Source organism: Plecotus auritus, assembly GCF_963455305.1.
Source record: "Plecotus auritus genome assembly, chromosome: 14".
In the NCBI taxonomy this organism is placed as follows: domain Eukaryota; kingdom Metazoa; phylum Chordata; class Mammalia; order Chiroptera; family Vespertilionidae; genus Plecotus; species Plecotus auritus.
The window spans coordinates 774,180-798,723 of NC_137780.1; the positions used below are offsets into that span (position 1 = coordinate 774,180).

At 64.3% G+C, this 24,544-nt stretch overlaps 3 protein-coding genes across 14 annotated transcripts in view; all 3 read left to right on the plus strand.

The window, feature by feature from the left end:
• The window catches only part of PHLDA3 (pleckstrin homology like domain family A member 3), a 120,985-nt gene that overhangs the window by 25,843 nt on the left and 70,598 nt on the right, over positions 1–24,544 (plus strand). The gene's annotated exons all lie outside the window — the stretch shown is intronic.
• Positions 971–12,488, plus strand: LAD1 (ladinin 1; the record flags this gene model as incomplete). The annotated part of the gene is made up of 10 exons (XM_080651141.1): positions 971–1,005; positions 4,559–4,699; positions 5,843–6,917; positions 7,317–7,433; positions 7,974–8,017; positions 9,927–9,990; positions 10,102–10,245; positions 10,723–10,809; positions 11,029–11,103; positions 12,048–12,488. The coding sequence occupies 10 exons, from the start codon at positions 971–973 to the stop codon at positions 12,051–12,053; spliced, it is 1,788 nt and encodes a 595-aa protein (XP_080507267.1). The 3' UTR covers positions 12,054–12,488.
• Positions 14,329–23,685, plus strand: TNNT2 (troponin T2, cardiac type). Of its 12 annotated transcripts, none has more exons than XM_080651147.1 (13): positions 14,329–14,546; positions 15,910–16,091; positions 17,115–17,231; positions 17,818–17,853; positions 18,342–18,375; positions 19,268–19,328; positions 19,584–19,700; positions 20,632–20,709; positions 20,962–21,078; positions 22,448–22,557; positions 22,920–23,010; positions 23,193–23,233; positions 23,414–23,685. In XM_080651147.1, the coding sequence occupies exons 6-13, from the start codon at positions 19,275–19,277 to the stop codon at positions 23,457–23,459; spliced, it is 654 nt and encodes a 217-aa protein (XP_080507273.1). In that variant the 5' UTR covers positions 14,329–14,546; positions 15,910–16,091; positions 17,115–17,231; positions 17,818–17,853; positions 18,342–18,375; positions 19,268–19,274; the 3' UTR covers positions 23,460–23,685. The 12 variants fall into 12 exon arrangements, with proteins under 12 accessions (XP_080507273.1, XP_080507268.1, XP_080507270.1 ...); XM_080651142.1 differs by having other exon boundaries at positions 16,023–16,091; XM_080651144.1 differs by having other exon boundaries at positions 14,455–14,546; positions 16,023–16,091; positions 20,962–21,072; positions 23,414–23,656.

Genomic DNA, 24,544 nt, shown 5'->3' on the forward strand with positions numbered 1-24,544 from the left:
CCGGGACCAGGTGGTCGCTCTTCCCTCTCCTTCCGCCTGGGCCCCTGCTCATGGGGTGCCTCTCATGGGAGGGTGTGTGGGGGGGGGGCCCGGGCTTGGTCCCCCAGGGAGGATGCTATTCCGCGCGCTCAGCCCGTGAGAGGCTGGTGCCTGGGTAGGAAGCAGCTGCAGCCGCCGGCCCAGACCGGCAGGTGAGGGAGCCAGGTGGTGCTGGTGGTGCCGAGTGGCCTCAAGTTGCCCCCAAATCCAGGCCCAGTTTCCCGCGTGCGCGCCTTCCTGGGGGGGAAGCCGGAGCCTCCCGGGCCTTCCCACACCCACGCCTCAGCGCAAAGACAGAGCCCCCCACGCCTTCCGGTCCCCGCGCCCGGGGTGCGCCCGGGTTCGCGGCGTGGGAGCTGAGGATCGCGTGTGGGAGGGCCCGAGAGGAGCGCGCGCCCGGGTTCCCCAGCCCGGGGTCGCCGCGCGCTCTGCCCTCCCCGCGCCCCCCCCTCCCCCCGAGACCACTGGGCGGGCGCCCCCGTTCCCGCCCGGGCCTCTCGCCCAGGGTCCCTTCGGCTGAGTCGGTCCCGGCCGCCGTGCGCCCCTGCGCTCCGCCTGACCCCGATCCGCGGTCCCGCCCCCAGCCCGGCGCCCCGGCCGCGGCACCTGCGCGCGGAGCCGCCCAACTTGGAGCTGGTCCGACTGGTTCTGAGCAGGAAGCCGGCGCCCTCGCCCTGCCGGGCCGCCCGCACACCAGCCCCGCGCCTCCCGGGCGGTCCCGGGCCGAGCGGCCGTGTGTCCAGCGCGCGGAGGCCGGGGCGGGGACGGGGCGGCGATCCGGGAGCCCACACCCCGGGGCGCTCCCCGGCGGCGAATCAACGCGCGGCGCGGGCGGCTGGAAGCCCAGGTGACCGACCTGCGCCGGCGGCGGGGGAGGGGCGCGCAGGTGAGGCGGCCGCGGAGTGCGCGCGGGTCCCGGCGGCGCGGCAGCATGTCGGGCAGGAAGGACTGGTCGGCGCTGTCCAGGTGAGCCGGGCAGGGGCTGGGGGGCTGGGGGGGGGGTCGTGTCCGCGGAGCCTGACCCCGAGGCCCGACTGGTCTTGCGGCTCCTCAGGGGGCAGAATTGGGGCCACACTGGGGAGCCCTCGGGACAGGGTGGGGTTCCTGCTCTCCCACGGCCTCCTCTCCTCCCTTTGGGGGCTGAGGCCACACACACGGGGCGGCGGGGGGGGGAGGGTGGCTGGGGAGGGCTGGTCCCTGGCCTGGGGAGCCCCCCATCACACCATCCCAACTCTGGGGGCCTGGGAGGTGACCGGGAGTGGCCCAGCCTGGGGTCCGGAGTGGAGTCCGGACAGAATGTAGACTGTCCCCAGGCAGAGGGAGGAGCGGGGCGGGGGGGGGGGGGCGCGCAGGGGGAGGGGGGAGGGGAACCATCCCCGGGGCTGATGAGGTGGAGTCTGAGAATGGCATTCTGGGTGCGTTTGGGCTGGGCGACCTCAGGTAGACGCAGTCCCTCTCTGTGCTCGGCTTTATTTGGGAGTGGAGCCTTCAGAGGGTCAGAGAAGGGGGGCTGGTCCCGGAGGCAGCACCCCTCCCGCCTGGGGACCCCTCTCGGAGCTGCCCTGCCCACTCTCCCCCCCCCACCCACAAGTGCCCCCATGAGCCCCTTCACCTCCTCACCCCCAAGGAAACTGAGGCCCAAGCAACTCAGACCCAGTCAGGCCCCTGCTCCTGGGACCCGAGGCCCTAATCAGGTGGGAGGTGGGCACTGGGGCCTTTAACATCAAGGGGCCCCGGGATCCCCTCCCCCTCCCCCTCCTCTCGGAGGTGGGGGTACAGAGCTTCTCCCAGTCCAGCCACTCACTCCCGAGGAGAGGTGGGGGAGCACAGCGGCATGGCAGCCTGTGTGGAGGGACCCTGGGTCTGCAGGGGCAGCGAGGCCCCAGGAATGGAGGGACCCCAGAGTCTGGGAGGAGCCGGGGCTGTCAGAGGTGGGACACACCCCAGGGGAGGTATGCGCTGAGGGTGGGGCGGGCTGCGTGGCCTTGGACTCTGCCTGTGGGTCACTGTGCCTGGGCTGCACGTGGGTGTGTCCTGCTCTCCCAGTGGGCATACCTGTGCCTCTGCATGGGTGCTCACACGCGTGTGCAGGCATGTCTGTGGCCTGTGAAGTGGGCATACCCATGCCTCTGCATGGGTGCTCACACACGTGTGCAGGCATGTCCGTGGCCTGTGGAGTGGGCATACCCGTGCCTCTGCATGGGTGCTCACACATGTGTACAAGCATGTTTGTGGTCTGTGGAGTGGGTGTGTCTGTGCCTCCAGGTGCATGCTCTCACACACGTGCAGACATGTTTGTGGCATGTGGAGTGGGCGTGTCTGTACCTGCAGATGCGTGCTCACATGTGTGTGCAGGCATGTCTGTGGCCTGTGGAGCGAGCAGGCGTCTGTGTGGGCGGCAGGTTCCACAGTTGCTGAGCCTGGGACGTGGGGGTCCGAGCAGGTTCCGTCTGAGTGTCGACTGAAGACCTCAGCGTTGACCGTGCATCGGGTTAAAAAGACAAACCAGACCCGCCTCCCAGGCGCCGTCCGCCCGGACGGAGGTGGCTCTGAGTGCCTGCCTGGGGGGGGGGGGGCAGTGCGGTGGGTGCTGCGACTTCCAGCTGGGCACAGGGGCGGGCCCATTCCCACGGCGCCCAGCCGGGCCTGCGGAGGCATCCCGGGCGGGGCCCTCTGCCCCCCTGCCAGCCCCGGCCCTCGGCGAGCCCGTGGGCAGGTGCCTCCAGCTGCTGTCCTGACGCGGCTCCTGCCCGGCTCCCGGGAACAAGCCTCGGCGGCGGGGGCGGGGGGGGGGGGGAGGCGGCGGTGCCTGGTCAGCAGCCTCGTCCTTTCCTCCCTGGCCGCCCGTCCTGGGCGAGGCTGGGCTGGGCCCGGCTGTGGGGGGTGAAGGTGGATCTGAGAACTCCCAGCCCAGCAGCGTGTGGTTAATCATTCTCCCACCCGGCCCCCAGCAGCCCTCCCCCCAGCAGCCCCCTCCCACCTCCTGGGGCTGCCCTCGGGCTCCCCGGACACCTGTCCCCAGACCACCAGGGCCAGGAGGGGCCTCGGTGACCCCCAAGGGTGACCCTCATGGTGTGCAACCCTCAGGGGCCGAGGACTGGCCCAAGGTCACACGGCCGGTGGCTCTCTGTCCTCTCCTCATGTGGAGCCCCTGGGGCAGCCTTCACGCCTGCCCCTCCTTTAAAAAAATATTTTTATTGATTTTGAGAGGAAGTGAGGGAAAGAGAGAGAGAGAGAGAGAGAGAGAGAGAAACATCCACGATGAGAGAGAATCCTGGATCGGCTGCCTCCTGCACGCCCCACACTGGGGATCGAGCCTGCAACCCGGGCGTGTGCCCTGACTGGGAATCGAACCCTGACCTCCTGGTTCCTAGGTCGAGGCTCAACCCCTGAGCCACGCCGGCCTGGCTTGCCTACCCCTCCTTTACCCAGAGCAGCCGGGGATCTCATCCCTACAGGGCGGCAAAGAGGGGTGCATGTCCCCAAATGAAGGTGGGGCGAGGAGAGGGGTGTCGCAGGGAGGGAGCGGCCGTCCGCCGCCGGTGAGCGTGGCTGGGCCCCCCCGGATGGTGGGAACCCCGGGCCCCTCCCTGGGCCTGGCCTGGAGCTCCAGAGGTCAGTAGGGTGGCCACTGGGTGTCCCCAAACGTGCTCTCCCGGCTGCTCCACGGCTCCGCCTGTCCTGGGCGGGGAACCCCACGCTCTCAGTGGCACCCCAGGCCCCACTCCTTCCTCTTCGCCGCTGTGGGCTCCCTGGAGGTGGCGGCGTCTCCCTCTGGAGGAGGGCCGGCCCGCCCAGCACCCTTTTCTGGCGTTTGGCTTTGAGATTCTGTCCTGGGATAGAGTCCTGGTTCCTTTTTATTGGCTGTGCTCTCTCTCTCTCTCTCCCTTTTTTTTTTAAAAAATATATTTTATTGATTTTTTACAGAGAGGAATAGAGAGTTAGAAACATCAATGAGAGAGAATCACTGATCAGCTGCCTCCTGCACACCCCCCACTGGGGATGTGCCCGCAACCAAGGTACATGCCCTTGACCAGAATCGAACCCGGGACCTTTCAGTCCACAGGCCGACGCTCTATCCACTGAGCCACACCGGTGAGGGCTCTCTCTCTCTTTTTTTTATTAAATGCATTTTAGTTGATTTCAGTGAGGAAGAGAGAGAGACACATCCATGATGAGAGAGAATCATGGATCGGCTGCCTCCTGCACGCCCCTCCCTGGGGATCGAGCCCGCAACCCGGGCCTGTGCCCTGACCGGGAATCGAACCGTGACCTCCTGGTTCCTAGGCTGACGCTCAACCCCTGAGCCACGCTGGCCCGGCTTACGTCCTATCTTTCGTACCATTTTCCACACACAGTGCGTATCTGCATGGACCGCGCGTGGGTTCGGCGCCCGTGGCCAGCTGTAGAGGGCGCCACCGAGAGGCCGAGGCCTCCCCAGCCCACTGGCTGCCGTCCCGGTCTCCTGGGCCTTGCTGACCTCCTCCCCCGCCCCCCTCTCCCCCACCGCTCCCCGCAGCCTGGCCCAGCAGTGGAGCCTGGAGGATGAGGAGGAGCAGCAGCGGGAGCGCCGGCGACGCCACCGGAACCTCAGCTCCGCGTCCGAGGACGACAGGTCGGCCCGCTTCACCCAGAATGGAGGGCGGCCAGCCTCCGACAGGTGCGCGGTCGCGGCGGGGGGTGGGGGGGCGGGGGGACGGGGGGTGGGGGGAGGGGGTGGGGGAGGGCGGGGGGAGGGGGGAGTTCGGGGGCGGGGGGCGGGGGGGGCGGGGGGGGGCGGGGGGCGGGGTCAGGTGGCGCAACCTCTGCGGGTCGATGTCTCAGGGCAGTAGGCGGCCTGCCCAGAGGATGTGGCTCAGGGCGTGAAGAGGAAGGTCGAGTCCCCTCGGTCCCCAGCCCCTGCTGGACCCTGTCCGCACTGGACATGACTCCCTCCATCCCAGACAGGCACCAGGAACCCATTCACAGGGGCCCAAACCGGGTCAAAGCGTCCACAGGGGACCCACCTGGAGGGGCAGGGCCAGGACTTCTGTCCACTCTGTCTGTCTCTGTGGCTGTCCTGTCCCCACTAACCCAGCCTGTGCCCCCAAACTCGGACCCTCACATCCCCTTCTGAGGGGAGGCTGGTCTGGCCACCTAGCTTTGGGGTGTGAGGGCCAGGAAGAGGAGGGTCCAGGGTGTCCCGAATGTCTCCTTTTTAAAAATATTTTAAAAATTTTTATTGCCAAAACCGGTGTGGGTCAGTGGATAGAGCGTCGGCCTGCGGAATGAAAGGTCCCGGGTTCGATTCCGGTCAAGGGCATGTCCCTTGGTTGCGGGCACATCCCCGGTAGGAGGTGTGCAGGAGGCAGCTGATCGATGTTTCTCTCTCACCGATGTTTCTAACTCTTTATCCCTCTCCCTTCCTCTCTGTAAAATATCAATAAAATATATATTTTTTAAAAAGATTCTAAAACTTAAAAAACATTTTTTTTTTTTATTGATTTCAGAGAGGAAGGGAGAGAGAAACATCCATGATGAGAGAGAACCATGGATCGGCTGCCTCCTGCACACCCTCTCCTGGGGACCGAGCCCCCAACCCGGGCCTGTGCCCTGACTGGGAATTGAACGGTGACCTCCTGGTTCCTAGGCTGACGCTCAACCCCTGAGCCACGCCGGCCGGACAGGGTGCCTTGTAGAAATGACACCTCAGACGCCCTAGATGTGATCCTTATCTGAGTAATGGTGGGGTGTGGGGCGGCCTGGGGTCTCTCCCACCTCAGACGCCACGCCCTCTGACCCTCGCCCCCATCTTCTGGCCCAGGCTGCGCAGCATGGAGGAAGCCGAGGTGTCCACAGCGCCGCCCTCAGCTCCCCAAGACGAGGGCGAGGAGGTGCAGGCCATCCTCAGGATGCGGAGGGAGCGGCGGCAGCGGCGGCAGGGGCTGGAGGCCACGCGGGCCCCCCTCCGTGAGCGGCTGGAGGCCGAGGAGGGCGGGGACAGCCCGGGCCCTGGGCAGGCCGTCCGGCCGTCCCTCACACCCACGAAGGAGGTGGCCGCCCCCCCACGCCGCAGACTGAGCCAGGAGAAGCAGGCACCCTCGGCCGGGGCGGAGGAGAGCGTGGCCGCCCGAGAGCCAGGGGGCGGGCAGAGGGGGATCCCAGAGACGCCCCCGGGCTCCGACAAGAAGCCCTCCGGCCCGGAGAAGACGCCGGGGCGGGAGGAGAGGCCGAGCTCCGAGGAAACCCCCGTCTCCGAGAGGAAGTCGGTGCTGGAGAAGATGGACGTGTGGGAGAGAAGACAGAGTCCGGCCAGAGCGGGCGCCTCCGAGAAGCAGCGCCCCCCAGGGAAGGTGGCAGGCTCGGAGAGGAGACGGGTGTCTGAGAAAGCAATGATCTTTGAGAAGTCGCAGGTCTCAGAGACAAAGCTGGTCCCCAAGAGGGCTGTGGCCTCAGAGAAGCCCCAGGCCCGGGAGAAGCCTCAGGCCGGGGAGAAGCCTCAGGCCGGGGAGAAGCCTCAGCCCCGGGAGCAGCCTCAGCCTGAGGATCACCCTCGGCCCAAGGAGAAGCCTCAGCCCCAGGAGCAGCCTCAGCCCAAGGAGAAGCTTCAGCCCCAGGAGCAGCCTCGGCCCAAGGAGAAGCCTCACCCCGAGGAGCAGCCTCGGCCCAAGGAGAAGCCTCAGCATCAGGATCAGCCTCGGCCCAAGGAGAAGCCTCAGCCCGGGGATCAGCCTCAGCCCCAGGATCAGCCTCAGCCCAAGGAGAAGGCCCAGGCCCGGGAGCAGCCAGTGGCTGGGGGAAGCCGGAGAGCGAGGGCCCTCTGCCGCCTGCCCTCGGCAGAGCCAGGGGTGTGCACCCCTCCGACCGTGGCCTCCCGCCTCCCGCCCATCACACTCCAGGTGGGCAGTGCCCCCGCCCCCCGTCCTACCCAGGTGCCGGTGGCTCCCTTGCTGTCTCCCGTCCCCCAGCTTCAGGCTGGCTTGGGCCGTGTCTTCTCTCTCTCTCTCCCTGCTCCCCGTCACCATCAGAACAGGGGACCCACGGCAGGGGCATCCGCTGGGTCCCAGGAGCGAATCCTCACCCAGGCCCTGGACTTCGGGGTCCGCCCAGAAGTTCCCCCAGCAGCTGTGCCCGGCGGCCAGGCTCCAGGGAGCAGTGTCTCCCATCCCCACAGCAGAGGCAGGCCCAGGACCTCCCCCCCACAGCCCCCCACTTCCTCCCGCAGCTTCTTGGATGGGCTGGGCCACTGGGGTCCCCGGGGCTGCCCAGACCGCGCGTGACATGCCCCCTCCATCCAGGTGAAAATTCCCAGCAAGGAGGAGGAGGAGGAGGAGGAGGAGGATGCTTTCTCGCCCACAGGGACCACCTACAGCAGCTCCCTCCGCAGGTCCAGCCCCAGGACTATCTCCTTCCGGGTGAGCGTCCTGGGCACCTCCAGCCGGCAGGCCCAACCCAGGGCACCAGCCTCTGTCACAGCGCAGAGGTCGTGGGTCCGACACCGGGAGGACAGAGGTGGCCTTTGGGTTCCCCTGGTGGCTCCCCGCAGAGGAGGTGGGGTTACAGGAGGGCAGGTTGGGGAGTTGGAAGGTGGATATGGACACACACACGAGCGGCTCCACCTGGTGGTGCAATCCGGAACTGCAGGAAGAAAGCTGGAGGCCTCCATAGGCCTCATGGGCAACTGGGGGGCAGACAGGACAGCGGGTGGTGGCAGGTACCCCCAAAACACCTACAGGGGCCCAAGGAGAGGCTTTCCCCAGACTGGCAGGTGGGGGCAGGTGTCTCCTGGACAAGACGGGGGACTGTCATGGAGGTTTGGTTGGGAGCTGAGCAGTGGAGGGTGGGAGGTGCGAGGAGGAAGTGTCTGCGAGTGGGGCCCCTCCCTTGAGGGGGCCGTGGCCTCCCTGGGACCCCCTGCCACCCACGCTCATCAGTGTCTTTCTCTCTCCTTCCAGATGAGCCCCCGGATCAACAACTCGGAATCCACCCTCACCCGCAGGTCAGGGGCCGGAGGGCCTGGCCCTCCTGTGGGGTTGTGGTCAGCCTGTTTGCTGAGCCACAGGGCACATTATGGGGTGCGGGGGGCACATTCTCACTCAGAACCCCAGAGTGGCTGGGAGGCTGGATTCACAGGAATGTCCTGAGGCCGATGAGATCAGGCAGAGCTGCTCAGAGAGGCGGGCGTGGGCGCGGCTGCGAAGGCCGAGGAGGGTTTAGCTTGAGGTAGGAGCTGAGCTGCATGTTTATTTTTTTATTTTTATTTTTATTTTTTTTTAAACATATTTTATTGATATTTTACAGAGAGGAAGGGAGAGGGACAGAGAGCTAGAAACATCGATGAGAGAGAAACATCGATCAGCTGCCTCCCGCACACCCCCCACTGGGGATGTGCCCGCAACCCAGGCACATGCCCTTGACCGGAATCGAACCTGGGACCCCTCAGTCCGCAGGCCGACGCTCCATCCACTGAGCCAAACCGGTTTTGGCTATTTTTATTTTTTAAAAATATATTTTATTGATTTTTTACAGAGAGGAAAGGAGAGGGATAGAGAGTTAGAAACATCGATGAGAGAGAAACATCGATCAGCTGCCTCCTGCACACTCCCCACTGGGGATGTGCCCACAACCAAGGCACATGCCCCTGACCGGAATCGAACCCGGGACCCTTCAGTCCACAGGCCGATGCTCTATTCATTGAGCCAAACCGGTTAGGGCACTGCATGTTTATTTTTATTTTATTTTATTTTATTTTTTGTGTTATATGTTTTTTTATTGGGTGTTTAGAGCAAGCACGTCAAACTCAAAGGCTCACGCGGGCCATATAAACAAGGTTGAACTGTATGCGGGCCGCATAAAAACAAAAGCTTCCATGTTCATGGAGACGGAGGTTTATTTCGATAGAGACAACGCTGAATACAAAGGGCTGAAATGAGTCCTCGCTAACATAAAATAATAGACCATTTTAATAAAAATGAAGATTTTTTTTTCTTGAACCTTAACCAGACACGGAATAACTGCGCAAATGAATAAGCGTCACGCAAATAAACCTATTTTCCGTGTTCTCCGAGGAAAACATGCTTGGTTTGGAGGGAGAGGAAGGCAGAGGGAGAGGGAGATAGAAACATCAATGAGAGAGAAATCTCACCGGTTGGCGGCCTCCCGCAGGCCCCCCACAGGGGATCCATCCCACACACGCGGGATCCCTCTGCCCCGGGGCCCTCACTGAGACCTGCCGCCCTGGGCCCTCGGGGTGGGGGGCCTGGGGTACAGAGATGGACATCAGGCAGTTAAACCCGTGAAACTCGCCCAGCGGGAGGTGTTGGCCTGCGGGGGCTGGGGACTGTGTCCGGGGCAGCAGCTGACTCCGAGTGGACCTCAAGATTTCCAGACGGGAAGTGGGAGGGGGGTGCCTCTTAACTGGGGGGGGGGGGGGGGGCGCGGAGGCGGGGGAAGCCTGTGGAAAGGCTGAGGGTGACGAGCCTCCCAGGTCTAGCTCGGGGTACACAAGCACGTGAAGAAGGGGGTTTTGGGGGTCACTGGTCCGGAGAGGGGTCAGGGACCAGGCCTGGAGCTTGGTCTCTGTCCTGGGGCCTGAGGGTTGGAGTGGAAGGACAGGGTGGGATTCGTGTGTGGAGGGAGTTTGGGGTCGGGGGTCAGCCAGGGGTGGGAGTGTGGAGGGGACCGCAGGGGTGGGGCAGTTGGCGAGGAGGGTCGGGGACGGACGTGTTGGGGTAGAAATGACAGGACCGGGGCGGGTGGTGGAGAGCTCAGGGCTGATTCTAGGGAGGGGAGGTGGGGCCCCTGGAGCCTCGGCCGGTGATGGAGGTGTGCACACCTGGTCTGTGGGGGGGCTGGGGGGGGGCGCAGGGCCTCACCTGGTCGTCTCATCCCGTCCTTCTGCCCGGCAGTGCCAGCGTGAGGCTCCCGGTCAAGTTAGGTGAGAAGCTGGAGAGATACCATACAGCCATCCAGGTGGGCGAGGCGAGCAGGGGCGGGGGGCCCCCCCTGGGGGTGAGGGTGAGGGTGAGGGTGTGGGCTGGCCCCTGGCCTCCTCCTGGGTCAGCCTGTGCTTTCTCTTCCCAGAGGTCAGTGTCCGTCAAGTCCCCCGGCTCCTCCCGCACCGAGGTCTTCGTGGCGCCCGTGGGCGTGGCCAGCAAGCGCCACCTGTTCGAGAAGGAGCTGGCGGGCCAGGGCCCCAGCCGAGCAGAGCCCGCCTCCAGCCGCAGGGTGAGGGCCCTGAGGTCCTCACACCCACAGCCTTGGCCCGGGCACTGCTCCAAAACACCGTGTTTTCCAATGTCCATTTAAAAAAAATAGATGTTTTTATTGGTTTCAGAGAGGAAGGGAGAGGGAGAGAGAGAAACATCCATGAGGAGAGAGCATCATGGACCGGCTGCCTCCTGCACGCCCCGCACTGGGGATGGAGCCCGCAACCCGGGCCTGTGCCCTGATGGGAATCGAACCCTGACCTCCTGGTTCAGAGGTCGACGCTCCACCATGGAGCCAACCGGCCGGGCTGCGTGTGTCCATTTTGGCCGAAGCTGCCGTTGACTTGAGTCACCCTTTGGGTCCTGAGCTCTGGTCCCTGCAGCTCCCGGGGGGCAGGAGGGGGGCAGTGGCCCTCAGGTCTATGGGGTGCTGCCGGGGGACATGGGGGGGCTCTGTCCTGTGCCCCCCCCCGCCCTGATGGAGCCCCTCTTTCAGGAGAACCTGAAGCTCTCCGGGGTGGTGACCTCCCGGCTCAACCTGTGGATCAGCAGGACCCAGGAGTCGGGGGATCAGGACCCCCAGGTACGGTCCCTGCCTGGCCCCTGACCATGGGCCCTTGGGTGGTGGAATGAGGGGTCAGGGGGGCCCAGGTGTGAAGGGGGTTTTCCAGGAGTGAACCGTGAGGCTGGGCAGAGGCCTGTGGGTGGGGAAGGGGGGGGGCTGGAAGGGGAAGGGCTGAGGGCCCCGAGCCCCCCTGCAGGCCCCTTAGTCCCTCGTCCCCTCCCCGATGCCCCCAACCAGGAGGCCAAGAAAGAGGTGGCAGCCCCCAAGCGGACCCAGTGGGCGAAGAGAGCGAGTTCCACCCTGGATGCCGAGGTGAGGGCGGCGGGAGGGGACGCCCCACACCCGCCCCGCACCCGCCCCGCGCCCGCCCCGCTCCCGCCCCGCGCCCGCCCCGCGCCCGCACACACTAACTGGCCTGCAGTCGCCCAGTCTGAGTACCCAGAATGCCCCTGGTCCTGCTGTCAGGCTGGGGTGCCCCATCCTCGAGCCCTGGTCGAGGTCCAGCTGGCTGCACCCCCTTAGCCCTGTGAGCTCCGCCCCCTTAGCCCTGTGAGCTCCGCCCCCTTAGCCCTGTGAGCTCCACCCCTTAGCCCTGTGAGCTCCACCCCTTAGCCCTGTGAGCTCCGCCCCTTAGCCCTGCTAGCTCTGCCCCCTTAGCCCTGTGAGCTCCGCCCCCTTAGCCCTGTGAGCTCCGCCTCCTTAGCCCTGTGAGCTCCGCCCCCTTAGCTGTGAGCTCCACCCCTTAGCCCTGAGAGCTCCACCCCTTAGCCCTGTGAGCTCCACCCCTTAGCCCTGAGAGCTCCGCCTCCTTAGCCCTGAGAGCTCTGCCCCCTTAGCCCTGTGAGCTCCGCCCCCTTAGCCCTGTGAGCTCCGCCCCCTTAGCCCTGTGAGCTCCGCCCCCTTAGCCCTGTGAGCTCCGCCCCCTTAGCCCTGTGAGCTCCGCCCCCTTAGCCCTGTGAGCTCCGCCCCCTTAGCCCTGTGAGCTCCGCCCCCTTAGCCCTGTGAGCTCCGCCCCCTTAGCTGTGAGCTCCACCCCTTAGCCCTGTGAGCTCCGCCCCCTTAGCCCTGTGAGCTCCGCCCCTTAGCCCTGCTAGCTCTGCTCCCTCCAGCCCCACAGACTAGGGGGCTGGGCCCAGGTGGGTGTGGGGGGGTGTGGGTGTGGGTGTGGGGGGGTGTGTGTGTGGGTGAGGGGCTTGAGCAGAGGACTGCCTTCCTGTGCACACCCCTCCCCGCTCTGACAGGTCTCTGTCCCGCAGGTGTGAGGCGGCGCCCGCCAGCCGCACGTTCCGCCTCCCTCGGCCAGGCCCTGCCTCTGCAGCTGCGCCCTCACCTCCCCGTTGCCCAGACCCTTTTCTGCCTCCAGACCTGGGGCCCGGCATGTCCGGGGGGCTCCGGCCGTCCCTTCCCAGGCAGCCCCGGGGGCGGGTGCCCAGGCTCTGTCTCGTCCCACTGCGGGCACAGCCGCGCCCGGGACCCACACCCTGTGAGTCCTGTCCACGCGGCGTCTCCGGCTCCAGCTACTCCAGGGCCAGGCCACCCGTCCCGGCCGCCCCAGCACGGTCTCCCCACCTCCCCGGGCCCCCCTCGCTGAGTCCTCGCACTCCCGCCCTCCTCGCCCGCCCTCACCCCTGCAGGAGCTCAGCCTCTGTGCCCCTCTGTTCTCAGGAAAGATGGATAAACTCGTTCACTCTCAGGTGTCAGTGACTTGCCTTCCAGCCCGTCGACCCCTCCCTGGAGGCTCCGCTTCCTTCCGGGGTGGCCTGCACCGGGTGTGTGTGTGGTGCGTGTATGTGTGTGTATGTGGTGTGTGTGTGTGGTGTGTGTGTGTGTGTGTGTGTGTGTGTGTGTGTGTATGGTGTATGTGTATGTGGTATGTGGGGGGAGAGGGTGTGTGTGTGGTGTATGTGTGTGTGGGGTGTGTGTAGGGGTGTGTGTGTATGTGGTGTATGTGTGTGTGGTGTGTGTGTGTGTGTGTATGGTGTATGTGTATGTGGTGTATGTGTGGTGTGTGTGTATGTGGGGGGAGAGGGTGTGTGGGTGGTGTGTGTGTATGTGGAGTGTGTGTGGTGTGTGTGTGTGTGTGTGTGGTGTGTGTGTGTGTGGTGTGTGTGTGGTGTGTGTGTATGTGTGTGTATGTGTGTGTATGTGGTATGTGGGGGGAGAGGGTGTGTGTGGTGTATGTGTGTGGGGTGTGTGTGTGGGTGTGTGTGTGTATGTGGTGTATGTGTGCGTGGTGTGTATGTGGTGTGTGTGTGTATGTGGTGTGTGTGGTGTGTGTGTGATGTATGTGGTGTGTGTGGTGTGTGTGTGTATGTGGTGTGTGTGTGTGGTGTGTGTGTATGTGTGGGGGTGTGTGTGTGTATGTGGTGTGTGGGGGGAGAGGGGGTGTGTGTGGATTATTTTGGTGGGAGGGGTCCATCATCGTTTTCCTAGCAGCCCCCCCTTTCCTCACACGAAGGTGGGTTACATCCTATTGTCCTACGTCGTGATTCTGGGGGGCAGACCTGCCAGCCCCCCTCAAATACACTCTCCCAATTCCAATCCCCCAGCATCGTGGCCCCTGGGAGCTTGGAGGTACTGGGCCATCTGAGAATCTAGGCCAAACCAACCTCCTCGTATATTCAATAAAAATATATTTAAAAAAGGGTCTGGGGGGCCGAGGGGTCAGGGCTCGGGGGCACCACGAGGACGAGGGGCCCCTGCTTCGGAGTTGGGACGGGGCCTCCAAGAGTCCGAGGCCCAGGGGAGAGTCGGCTCGGCTGCCTCAGACGTGGTTCCCTCCACTCGCTCATTCTGGTGGCGCACGGGGCCCTGGCCCTCCCCGCCAGCGGACAGCAGGGGCCCCGGCCCAGCCCGTGGGTCTCAGCGTCCAGCAGACTCAGCAGATCACAACTTCCTTTGATTGATGATGATGATTATTATTTTAAAATAGATGTTTACTGATTCCAGGGAGGGAGGGAGAGGGAGAGAGAGAGACAGAAACATCCATGACGAGAGAGCATCATGGATCGGCTGCCTCCCGCACGCCCCACCCCGGGGATCGAGCCCACAACCCGGGCCTGTGCCCTGACCAGGAATCGAACCCTGACCTCCTGAGCTACACCGGCCAGGCAGCTTCATTTGAAACCCCGAGACAGGGGAGCAGCGGTCCCCACCCAGCCAGCCACCTGTCCCGGAGCCATCGCTCGCGCCTGCAAGTTCGTTCTCCCCGCCTGACCTCCCGTAGGGCCCTTCCCGGGGGCTTGGGGTCACGGAGACCTGCTTCGCAGCTAGACGTCCCCACGGGGCCGCAGCCCTGTGTCCCGAGTGGACCGCTCGGCCTTGAGGAGCAGCCAGGGAACGGCCTGGAGGACGCCGTGGCCCACGGACACTCAGGAGTGTGTGGGGGTGGCCTCTGGCCCCCAGCCCTGCCCCCCAGCCTCCGTCCCAGCCCCAGCCTCGGGCACCGGCTCTATCAGGCTGTCAGGAGGGACAGCTGGCTTCTGTCCCCTGCAGCTCTGTCGGGGTTTTAAATAGCACATCCGCAGCTGGACCGCCACATGGGCTTATATGGTGCTGAGCACAAAGACCGTCAGCCTGTCCCCCGGCACCTGCCAGCAGAGCCCCCAACACCCCCCGCCCCCCCCCCCCCACATTCCTCTGCTCTGGAGGCCCAGCCCCCCCGCTGCTTAAAGCCCTGTCCGCCCGCCCTCGCCCAGTCCCTGCCCCGCTGAGTCGGCACCTCATTCTGTTCTGCCGGCAGCTCCTGTGCGGAGGTAGGATGGTGCCGGGGAGGCGCTGAGGTGGGGGAAGCGTGGACGGCGCGGGCCGGCGTCCTGGCCCCTCCGTCCGGCCCTGCCTGCGTCCCTTCTGGGGACCGTGGGAGTGGACGGAGGTCCGTGTTCCCTCCCCGGGGAGGGGGGGGGGGCAGGCTTCCGAGGAGGTGACACAGGGATAGGGCTCCAGAGAGCCGGGCTGGGAGGCCATCTCACGGCGTGTGAGCCCACCTCGTGGGTTAGAGGGTCCCCCCTGAGCCCGGCTCCCCTCGCCCTCCCCAACACGCCCGCCCGCAGGGAAACATCCCCTTGGTTTTTCAGCTTCTCCTGCGCCTGCCTGCGGAGAAAATATTTGGGGGAAGGGTTTCCTGGAGGGTCAGGAATTTCAACCACATTCCAGGCCCAGGGAGTCCCTCCTCGGACACATCCTCTGGGGCAGAAGGGGCATTTGTGGGGGATCAAGTTGCCCCCTGCCCCTCCCTTCCGCCCCCAGCTCCCCGCCCCCCCGCCCATGCCCTGTCCCCTGGCTCCCCGGGGGGGCTGACAGCTGCAGGGAGGGATGTCCCAGCTGCAGGGGACAAGGGCTACATTCTTCAGAAGCTCAGACGTTCTGCAGGATTAAAACTTGAAGCGCGTCCATTTTACAGATGGGCCGACGGAGGCCCAGAGAGGTTAAGGGGCTGAACGAAGGTCACACAGCAAAAACTCAGTTTTCAAAACCCACATTTGGACTTCAGTCCCTGAGGACGTCGACCCTGATCTCCGGGCTGTGGGGCAGGGGGGAAGAGGAAGCGGTTTTGGGACATGATCACACCTGCTCGGGACAGGGTTTCGATCGCCTCCTAGGCTGGAGCCCCCAGCTCAGCCTGCCCCAGCCTCTTCTTCAGTCCGGCCTTGGGGCAACTGGCCCTGCTGCATCCTGCTCTGAGAGCCCTCCCCCACCTTCCGGGGGCTGGCATGCTATTTTGGGGAGCCGGGTGGGGCTCCCAGGAGCAGGGAGGGCTCCCCCCTCCTCTGCACCCTAGGCCAGTGGCTCTGAGCCGGTGGGAGGTGGGGCAGGAGAGGAGGGAGGATGCTGAGATCCCTGAGATCCAGTGCCCCAGGCTGGCCGTGCATCACCCTCTGCGGGGGGGGGGGCAAACTCCGCCCAGCTTGGGAAGCAGCCTCCCCAGTTCTAAACCACCAGTCCGGCTGCTCCCCTCGGTCCCGGGCAGTGCTGTGGGTCACAGACCCCGCACCCGACCTGGGGACACCTCTCCAACAGCCATCCTGAGGACAGGCATTGGTACGAAACGAGGCTGCTCCCAGGGTGTGCGCTCTGCAGGGTTCCCCAGTGGTAACGTTTTTGCAACAATGTTGCCAGTCACACGTAGGATGTGGACACTGTGACAGCCACAGTCTTCCTCCGCCACGCGGGTCCCAGGACTGAGGAAGCCGGGTCCCCTGGGCCCACACTGACATCTTTCTCTTTTGGAGGGAGAGAGAGCGACCATGTCTGACACAGAAGAGGTGGAGGAGTACGAGGGGTGAGTGTCAGAGCATCCTGTCCCCTCGCCCCTGTCCCCTCCCACCTGTCCCTGTCCCACCTGTCCTTGGAGCCGCCCTGGGAGCAGGAGGATGGGTGTGTGTGTGTGTGTGTGAGAGAGTGTGTGTGTGTGAGTGTGTGTGTGAGAGTGTGTGTGTGTGTGTGTGTGAGTGTGTGTGTGTGAGAGAGTGTGAGTGTGTGTGTGTGTGAGAGAGAGTGAGTGTGTGTGTGTGAGAGTGTGAGTGTGTGTGTGAGAGAGTGTGAGTGTGTGTGTGTGAGAGAGAATGTGAGTGTGTGTGTGAGTGTGTGTGTGTGAGAGTGTGAGTGTGTGTGTGAGAGAGTGTGAGTGTGTGTGTGAGAGAGAATGTGAGTGTGTGTGTGAGTGTGTGTGTGAGAGAGAGAGTGTGAGTGTGTGTGTGTGAGTGTGTGCGCGCACATGCCTGACCGTGTCCCCTCCACGCTGCAGGGAGCAGGAAGGTAAGCGCACGCCTGTACCCTCATTCGGAAGGATGGAGGGCCGCCTGGTTTGAAACTGACCCTCCTCTTGTCTCCTTTCTTGTGGCCGTGACCTTGTCCAAGCAGAAGAAGCTGTGGAAGGTATGGGGCTTGGGCTGATGGAGGGGGGCCGGGGGGAACCCCAGGAGCCGAGATTTCCTGGGCAGCCTGCTGCCTGTCCCTGTCCCCCCGCCTCTCAGCTGAGCGAAGCCCTTCCCACAGCCCTGGCTCCTACACAGGATTGACCTGACCTTGGCCGCCCTGACCTTGGCCACCCTGACCTTGGCCACCCTGACCTTGGCCGCCCTGACCTTGGCCTCCCTCACCAGGCGCACAGGCGGGAGGGACTATTGCAGGTGGTGGGCCACTCCACTCGGCCGCAGCAGGACCGTGGCCGGAGGGAGTGGCTGCGCTATTTAAGGAAACACTGGGGTCCGAGCTTGGGGCTCCTGGTTCGTGGTCCCCCATACCCACCCCTCTGGTCCTGGGGCTGCAGGCGCAGGCGGGGCCTGGTACTCACTGTGCCCGTCGCTCGCCTGTCGCTTCAGAGCAGGAAGAGGTCACGGAGGAGGCGGCAGCGGAGGAGGCCGCGGTGGAGGAGGAGGCCGAGGCCGAGGGCGAGGGCGAGGCCGAGGGCGAGGTGCAGGCCGAGACCCACGCGGAAGGTGGGGCTCCGGGGAGGGCGCAGGGGCTGTGCCCTGATGCCCGGGGCGGGGGCCTGGCCCGCAGCCACTCCTGTGGCCGGAAAGACCCACCGGACATGCTGTCCAGCCCATGTGGCTGCGCCTCCTTCTGGGCTGGGGCTCAGTGGTCAGTTGTCCACCGAGGAGCCGGGACAGCGAGCACCTTCTGTGTCGGGCGGAGGCCAGGCCCAGGACATGTGTCTATGTGTGTGAGTGTGCATGTGTGTGCGTGCGTGTGTGTGCATGAGAGTCTGTGTGGGGGCTGTGTACATGTGTGTGTGGCTGTGCATGCATATATGTGTGGTTGTGTATGTGTGTGCACACATGGCTGTGTGTGCGTGTGTAGGTGTGTGTGTGTGGCTGTGCATGCATATATGTGTGAGTGTATGTGTGTGCATGCATGGCTGTGTGTGTGTGTGTGCACATGTGTGCATGCATGTGAACAGACAGCCCTGTGACCCTGGAACCCAGCAGGCGCACTGGGTCATGTCCTGTCGGTGGGGGGCTCTCGGCAGGGGGCCCCTGAGCTTAGAATCAGGACTTGGTTAATGTTTCTCGTTCTGTTTAGACGACAGACAAGAGGAGGAAGTGAAAGAGGCAGACGGTGAGAACGGCTGGGCATAGGCGAGAGGGTGGGGGCGGTGCGGGGACCCCTGCCAGTGAGGGAGGCAGCTTCCAGGGAGGTGGGAGGTCGGGGAGGGCTCATGGGACTGGACAGACTTGGTGACGATGCGGATTTGGGGTGCTGGGCTCCACGCCTCTGCCCCTCAATCCAGAAACACTGCCTGGGTGGGGGGCGGAGGGGCGGGGGCTGAAACCCCAAGGCCTCGCCCACGTGGTGGTCACTGCTGTGGTCGCAGCCACGCCCCTGGGGGAGGGGCAGCCAGCGGGGGCTCAGCATCCCGCCCCTGGGGCTCCAGCGGGTATGTGGGGTTTGCAGCCCACGGGAGCTCCTGGGACTGGGAGTCCCCGGCTGGAGGGGCCTCACTGTGCGGACGGGGAAATGGAAGCCCTCGGTCCCCAGCCCCTCGGGACAGAGCTGGGCCCAGGTCCAGGGCCCCCTGACCCCTGGCGGTGCGCGTCTCTCTGCAGATGGCCCCGTTGGGGAGTCCAAACCCAAGCCCAGGTGAGCAGGACATGCGTGTGGGAGGCCCTGGGAGCAGAGGGCCAGCAGGGAGGGGGGCGTGGTGGGCATGGGCCGGGGTGTGGCAGGCACGCTCACGGGGGACACTTCCTGGGTCACGGGGACAGACTGACTGGCCCGGCTCTGACTCCCCAACTTCGTCCTGTGTCCAGCACATTCCTTCCCCGGCCACCTGCGTGTCCACCGCCTCACGCAGACCTGTGGGCGATGGGGAGACGGAAGACTAGACCCCCCCAGGCCTTTTTGGTTAATCCTCCCCCCGAGGATATTTTCCCATTGATGTTTAGAGAGAGTGGAAGGGAGAGTGAGAGACAGAAACATCGATGTGAGAGAGACATATTGATTGGTTGCCTCCTGCACGCACCCTGACCAGGGCCAGTGAACCTGCCACCCAGGGATGTGCCCTTGACCGGAATCGAACCGGGGCCCTTCAGTCCATGGGCCGACGCTCTATCCACTGAGCCACACCAGCCAGGCCTCCCCCCCACCCCGGGCCTTTTTGTCACAGCATGTGTGTGTGTGTGTGCACGTGTGCACATGCAGGGGCCAAACCGCAGGCCTCCTGGGCTCCCGGGCGAGTCTGTGGGGTCCCCCACAGGGACCCGGAGTCAGGTAAGCTCACACCCCTTCTCCACTTCCTGGTGGTCTGGTTCTGAGCCGGTCACTGCTTCTCGGAGCCACAGGGCTCCCACCTGGGATTCGCTGGACAGTGAGGATGGAGAGAAATGACCCGTGAGAGCTGTGGGCGCTCCGGGTGGCGAGCGAGTGACCCAGAGGTGGCCACGCTCTGCAGGGGGCGGGGCCGGCCTGCCCCAGGACCCAGCCCCTCCCACGGGGCCGCTGGGCGCTCATAGATCCTCCTTCTCCCCGACAGGCCCTTCATGCCCAACCTGGTGCCGCCCAAGATCCCCGACGGAGAGAGGGTGGACTTTGACGTGAGTGGGGCTGCGGGGAGGGCAGGCCCAAGCTGGGGTGGTGGGCGGGGCCCCCCTGAGAGAGGGAGGCCCCCCCTGACTCGTGTGGGCTGAGAGAAGACGGCACGGGGTGGGGTCCAGCCCGGGCCAGGGTGGCATTGCCCCGGGTGCAGGCCACGGCGCCCTTCCTGGCCAGGCCCCAGGCCCGGCCAGCGGCCTCGGGCAGGGAGGAGGGCGGTGTGCCTGCCCGCCCTCCCCTGCAGCCGTGCCCCGCAGGACATCCACCGGAAGCGCATCGAGAAGGACCTGAACGAGCTGCAGACGCTGATCGAGGCTCACTTCGAGAACAGGAAGAAGGAGGAGGAGGAGCTCATCTCGCTGAAAGACAGGATCGTAGGTGCCCCGCCCTGTCCAGGCCTCACCTCCTCCAGGCAGTCCTCCGGGAAGCCCCTCATCATTAGGAAACCCACACCGTGGGGTCCTGGGGCCCCGTGTTTCCCCCAGCAGCCTGGACTACTCACTCCTTGGGGGCCGGAGCCGAGAGCAGCCAGGGCTCGGCTTTGGGGTGACTGGTCAGTGCCCGTTGCCCTGGCCCTGCCTCCCTCCCGTTGGGCACGAACCCCCTGCAGGGGAGGGGAGGGAAGGTGTGGTGACTCTGGGATCCCCCCGCCATTACATCACTGTGGAGTGGGGATATTTGAAATTTTTTTGTTTAAGTTTTTATTATTCATTTCAGAGAGGAAGGGAGAGGGAGAGAGAGAGAGAGAAACATCCATGATGAAAGGGAATCAGGGATCAGCTGCCTCCTGCGCGCCCCCTCTGGGGATCCAGCCCACAACCCGGGCATGTGCCCTTGACGGGAATCGAACCCGGGACCTCCTGGTTCATAGGTCGACGCTCAACCACTGAGCCATGCACGGGGCCGGCTGATTGTTTCTTCTCTGCACGGACCAGCTGCTGTGGCGGGCGGCTGGGACCTGGCCATGCATCTGAGCACAGAGCCGGGGCCAGGGCGGGGAGGGGGGGGGGAGGGGAGGGGTCTCACTCAGGAGAGAGAGAGAGAGAGGTCTACCTGTTCTGTTTCCAATCATCCAGGCCAGTCCCACGCTGGGTGCCTCTCAGTGGGGTCATCTGCAGGTGTGGGGCGCGGCCCCGCCTCGTGGAGGCAGGACTTGGCTGAGCGCTGCCCACCTGGCCAGGTGTCCCCGGGCTGGCTGAGACCCAGGCTCAGGGGGACGTCCCCCGTGGGTTCCTGTGCCACCTCCCCTCCCCCCTTCCCCCTCTCCCCACGCGCACACGGGGCGGGCTCGGCCTCTGTCCACAGGAGAAGCGGAGGGCGGAGCGGGCGGAGCAGCAGCGCATCCGGAGCGAGCGGGAGAAGGAGCGGCAGAACCGCCTGGCGGTGAGTGACCGGCCCCGGGGGCACCCCCGCTCCAGCTCCTGCGCCCAGGGGCGATAGGCCTCCGCTCAGGAGTCGGCGGCCTCATTCCTCCACTCACTCACCCACCCAAGGTCTCACCACCCCCGCGGGCCAGGCCCTGGCGGGGACCCTCTAGCCCCGCGGAGAGAAAGCACAGGTCATGCATCCAGGAAGCCGGGAACCGGGGCCCAGCCCCCGCCCCTAACTGCTGCCTCCCCCACCACCTGCCACCAGGAGGAGCGAGCCCGGCGGGAGGAGGAGGAGAGCCGCAGGCGCGCCGAGGACGAGGCCCGTAAGAAGAAGGCCCTGTCCAACATGATGCACTTCGGAGGCTACATCCAGAAGGTGGGCGTGGCATCCAGGAGGTGGGCGGGGCGGCACGTCCAGAGGGGGCGGGGCAACGTAACCAGAAGATGGGCGGGGCATCCAGGAGGTGGGCGGGGCGGCACGTCCAGAGGGGGCGGGGTAACGTAACCAGAAGATGGGCGGGGCATCCAGGAGGTGGGCAGGACAGCACATCCAGAAGGTGGGCGGGGCATCCAGGAGGTGGGCGGGGCGACACGGCCAGAAGGTGGGCGGGGCAACGTAAGCAGAAGATGGGCGGGGCATCTAGGAGGTGGGAGGGGCAGCACATCCAGAAGGTGGGCGGGACATCACATCCAGAAGATGGGCGGGGCAGCACGAAGGTGGGCGGGGCAGCGGTGGTCCTGGGGGCTGAGGGATCCTGAGGGCCCAGGGGCCCAGGGGGAACTTCTCAGCTGCTGTGGGTGAGACTGCAGCCTCCTCACGCCAGCCTTCCAGCCCCCTCAGGTGGTGGTTTCCCTAGGAGAGGCCTGCTGGGATCCGGGCTGTGGGCGAGACTGGGATAGCTTGCTGCCCCGCTCTCTGTCCCCCGTCATCCCCTCCCAGGAGCCTCCTCTCCTCCCCGCCCGCCCCCCCACCCCCCGGCCCACGCAGGCTGGACCCAGCGGGCAGAGCCCTATGACCAGACTCAGAGCTCCAGTTGGAGACTCTGGTTGGAGACAGCTGTGTGGGGCCTCGGTTTCCTCATCTGTAAAATGGGATTAACATGGTCTGCCCGCCTGCTCTGAGGTCAAGGGGGTCCACCCTGGGGAGGTGGCTTATTCCTGGAAGCTCACCCTCCATTCCTGACTTCCATGCCCCACGCCCGCTAGATGCCCATTCTCATGGGAGGACGGGAATGTCCAACAGACGTTCTCAGTCCCCAGCTCAGAACCAGCCCTGCCCCCCACCCCCACCCCCGTCCCGGTGACCGAGGTCGCCCCCCGGGAGCGCGTCTGAGTCACCTTCTCCTTGTCCCCCGTCTCTCTCTGCCTGGTCCTCCGTCCTCCGCCTCGTGCCTGCCCTCTCTCTGTCTCTGTCCCATCTTCTCCGCCTTTCTCTCTGGGTCTGTCTGTCATGATTCCCTGGTTTAGCAGGCGCAGGTGGGTACAAAACCTCCTCTTAGTTTTGGGGGCTCCCTGGAGGGAGGATCGTGGCGATGGGACTGGGTGGGCGGCCAAGGAAGATGGCCCAAATGACCCTTTTCGTCCGGGCCTCAGTTTTCCGGGGGAATCCGGGCAGTGATGGGCTGGGTGTTGTGGGAAGAGGATGAGCAATGGGTCCCCACTGGGTTTGGGGGAGGGGGGGCGGGCTGGGGAACGAGGGGAAGGGGTGTCCTCTAGCGAACGCCCCGTCCCCTGCTTGCCACCCCCTCCAGACGGAGCGGAGAAGCGGGAAGAGGCAGACGGAGCGGGAAAAGAAGAAGAAGATTCTGGCCGAGAGGAGGAAGGTGCTGGCCATCGATCACCTGAATGAAGATCAACTGAGGTGGGGCCCCGGGGATGAATGGGGCCGCGCGCATGCGCACCGCGAGGGCGTCGGCAAGGGCGCGTGCTCGCCGCTGCCACCAGGGGTCGCTGCCGCCCCACACATTCTCCCCAGGGCGCGTGTGTAGGTGGGGGGGACTGGCGTCCGCAGGTGCAGCCAACTCCTTGCCTGGCTGGGCAGGTGGAACAGCAGCTCACCTGTCGGGGTTCACCTTGCCCTCTGCACTCAGGTGGTGGGGAGGCAGTCTGAGGGCCTGGGGGGCGGGGTCAGGAGGAGGGTGAAGGCAGATGAGGGGCCCGTCCGTATTGTCCTCAGTCCCCCAACCTCCACGCTGCCCCCCACCCACCCCCCGCCCCGTGCAGGGAGAAGGCCAAGGAGCTGTGGCAATGCATCTACAACCTGGAGGCTGAGAAGTTCGACCTGCAGGAGAAGTTCAAGCAGCAGAAATACGAAGTGAGCCTGCCCCGCCGTGCCCCTCCCCAGCCCAGCTCCCCCGGTTTGGAGCGGATCCACCCTGCTGCTGGGCTGGGGACCCCTTCTCTCCTCCCCCCTCCCCCCCCCCCCACACCCTAGCCACCTGGGACTTGAGCCACATGAGCTCCCAGGTGACTCTGCTTTTCCCACGTTTGCTACAGATCAACGTGCTCCGAAATAGAATCAATGACAACCAGAAAGTGTGAGTCTCGGGGTGTGGCCTCCCCTTGGCCCCGCCTCCTCCCTCTAGCCTCCAGGGCCGCCCCGTCCCCTCCCCCTTGGCCACTGCCCATCCAAGCTGCCCCTCCCACCTCAGCTCCCACCCTGGGGAGACCTCCTGCCCTGCTGTGGCCCCTCCAACTGGGTCCTGCTTCTCCCTCAGCTCCAAGACCCGAGGGAAGGCCAAGGTCACGGGACGCTGGAAGTGAAGGCCCAGATCTGCTCCTGGCCGTGTCCTGCCCCCGCCCTGCAGGCCCCCAGCTCCTGGGCCCTCCTGGCACCGGGGGCGGGGTGGGGAGCGGGTCCTGTCTGGATACCAGGGGGGCCCAGCTGGCCACCGCCACACACAGCTGCAACCCACATGCCCACACCACGCCAGGAATAAAGCCACCGCGCACCCAATGGCATTGCTGTCTCTTTCTTTATTTTATTTTACTTTATTTTATTATATTTTATTTTATTTTATTTTATTTTATTTTATTTTATTTTATTTTATTTATTTTATTTTATTTTATTTTATTTTATTCATGTATTTTTTGTTAGTCCTCACCCGAGGATATTTTCCTATTGATTTTTTATTTTATTTTTTTAACTTTTTTAAAAAATATATATATTTTATTGATATTTTACAGAGAGGAAGGAAGAGGGATAGAGAGCTAGAAACATCGATCAGCTGCCTCCTGCACACCTCCCGCTGGGGATGTGCCTGTAACCAATGTACATGCCCTTGCCCGGAATCGAACCCGGGACCCTTCAGTCCGCAGGCTGACGCTCTATCCAATGAGCCAAACCGGTTTCAGCTTTAACTTTTTTTTTAATCTAAAACTTTTCTATCACAAGTACATCTTTTTTTATTTTATTGATTTTTTACAGAGAGGAAGGGAGAGGGAGAGAGAGTTAGAAACATCGATGAGAAATAAACATCGATCAGCTGCCTCCTGCACGCCCCCACCTGGGGATGTGCCCGTAACCAAGGTACATGCCCTTGACCGGAATCGAACCTGGGACCCTTCAGTCCGCAGGCCGACGCTCTATCCACTGAGCCACACAGGTTAGGACTCCCATTGATTTTTTAGAGAGAGCGGAAGAGCGAGGGGAGACACACAGAGAGAGAAACATCGATGTAAGAAAGACACATCGGTTGGCTGCCTCCATCACGTGCTCTGACCAGGGCCATGGGGTACAGGAGCCTGAAACTGAGGTACATGCCCTTGACCAAAATCGAACCGGATGCTTCGATCCACAGGCCCACGCTCTATCCACTGAACCCAACGGGCTAGGGCAGTGGTCGGCA

Coding starts and splice junctions, on each gene's coding strand:
- TNNT2 (XM_080651147.1), top strand. CDS start 19,275: ATGCCCAACCTGGTGCCGCCCAAGATCCCCGACGGAGAGAGGGTGGAC. Junction 22,558..22,919: donor CTGAATGAAGATCAACTGAG/GTGGGGCCCCGG, acceptor CGCCCCGTGCAG/GGAGAAGGCCAAGGAGCTGT. Junction 23,011..23,192: donor TCAAGCAGCAGAAATACGAA/GTGAGCCTGCCC, acceptor CGTTTGCTACAG/ATCAACGTGCTCCGAAATAG.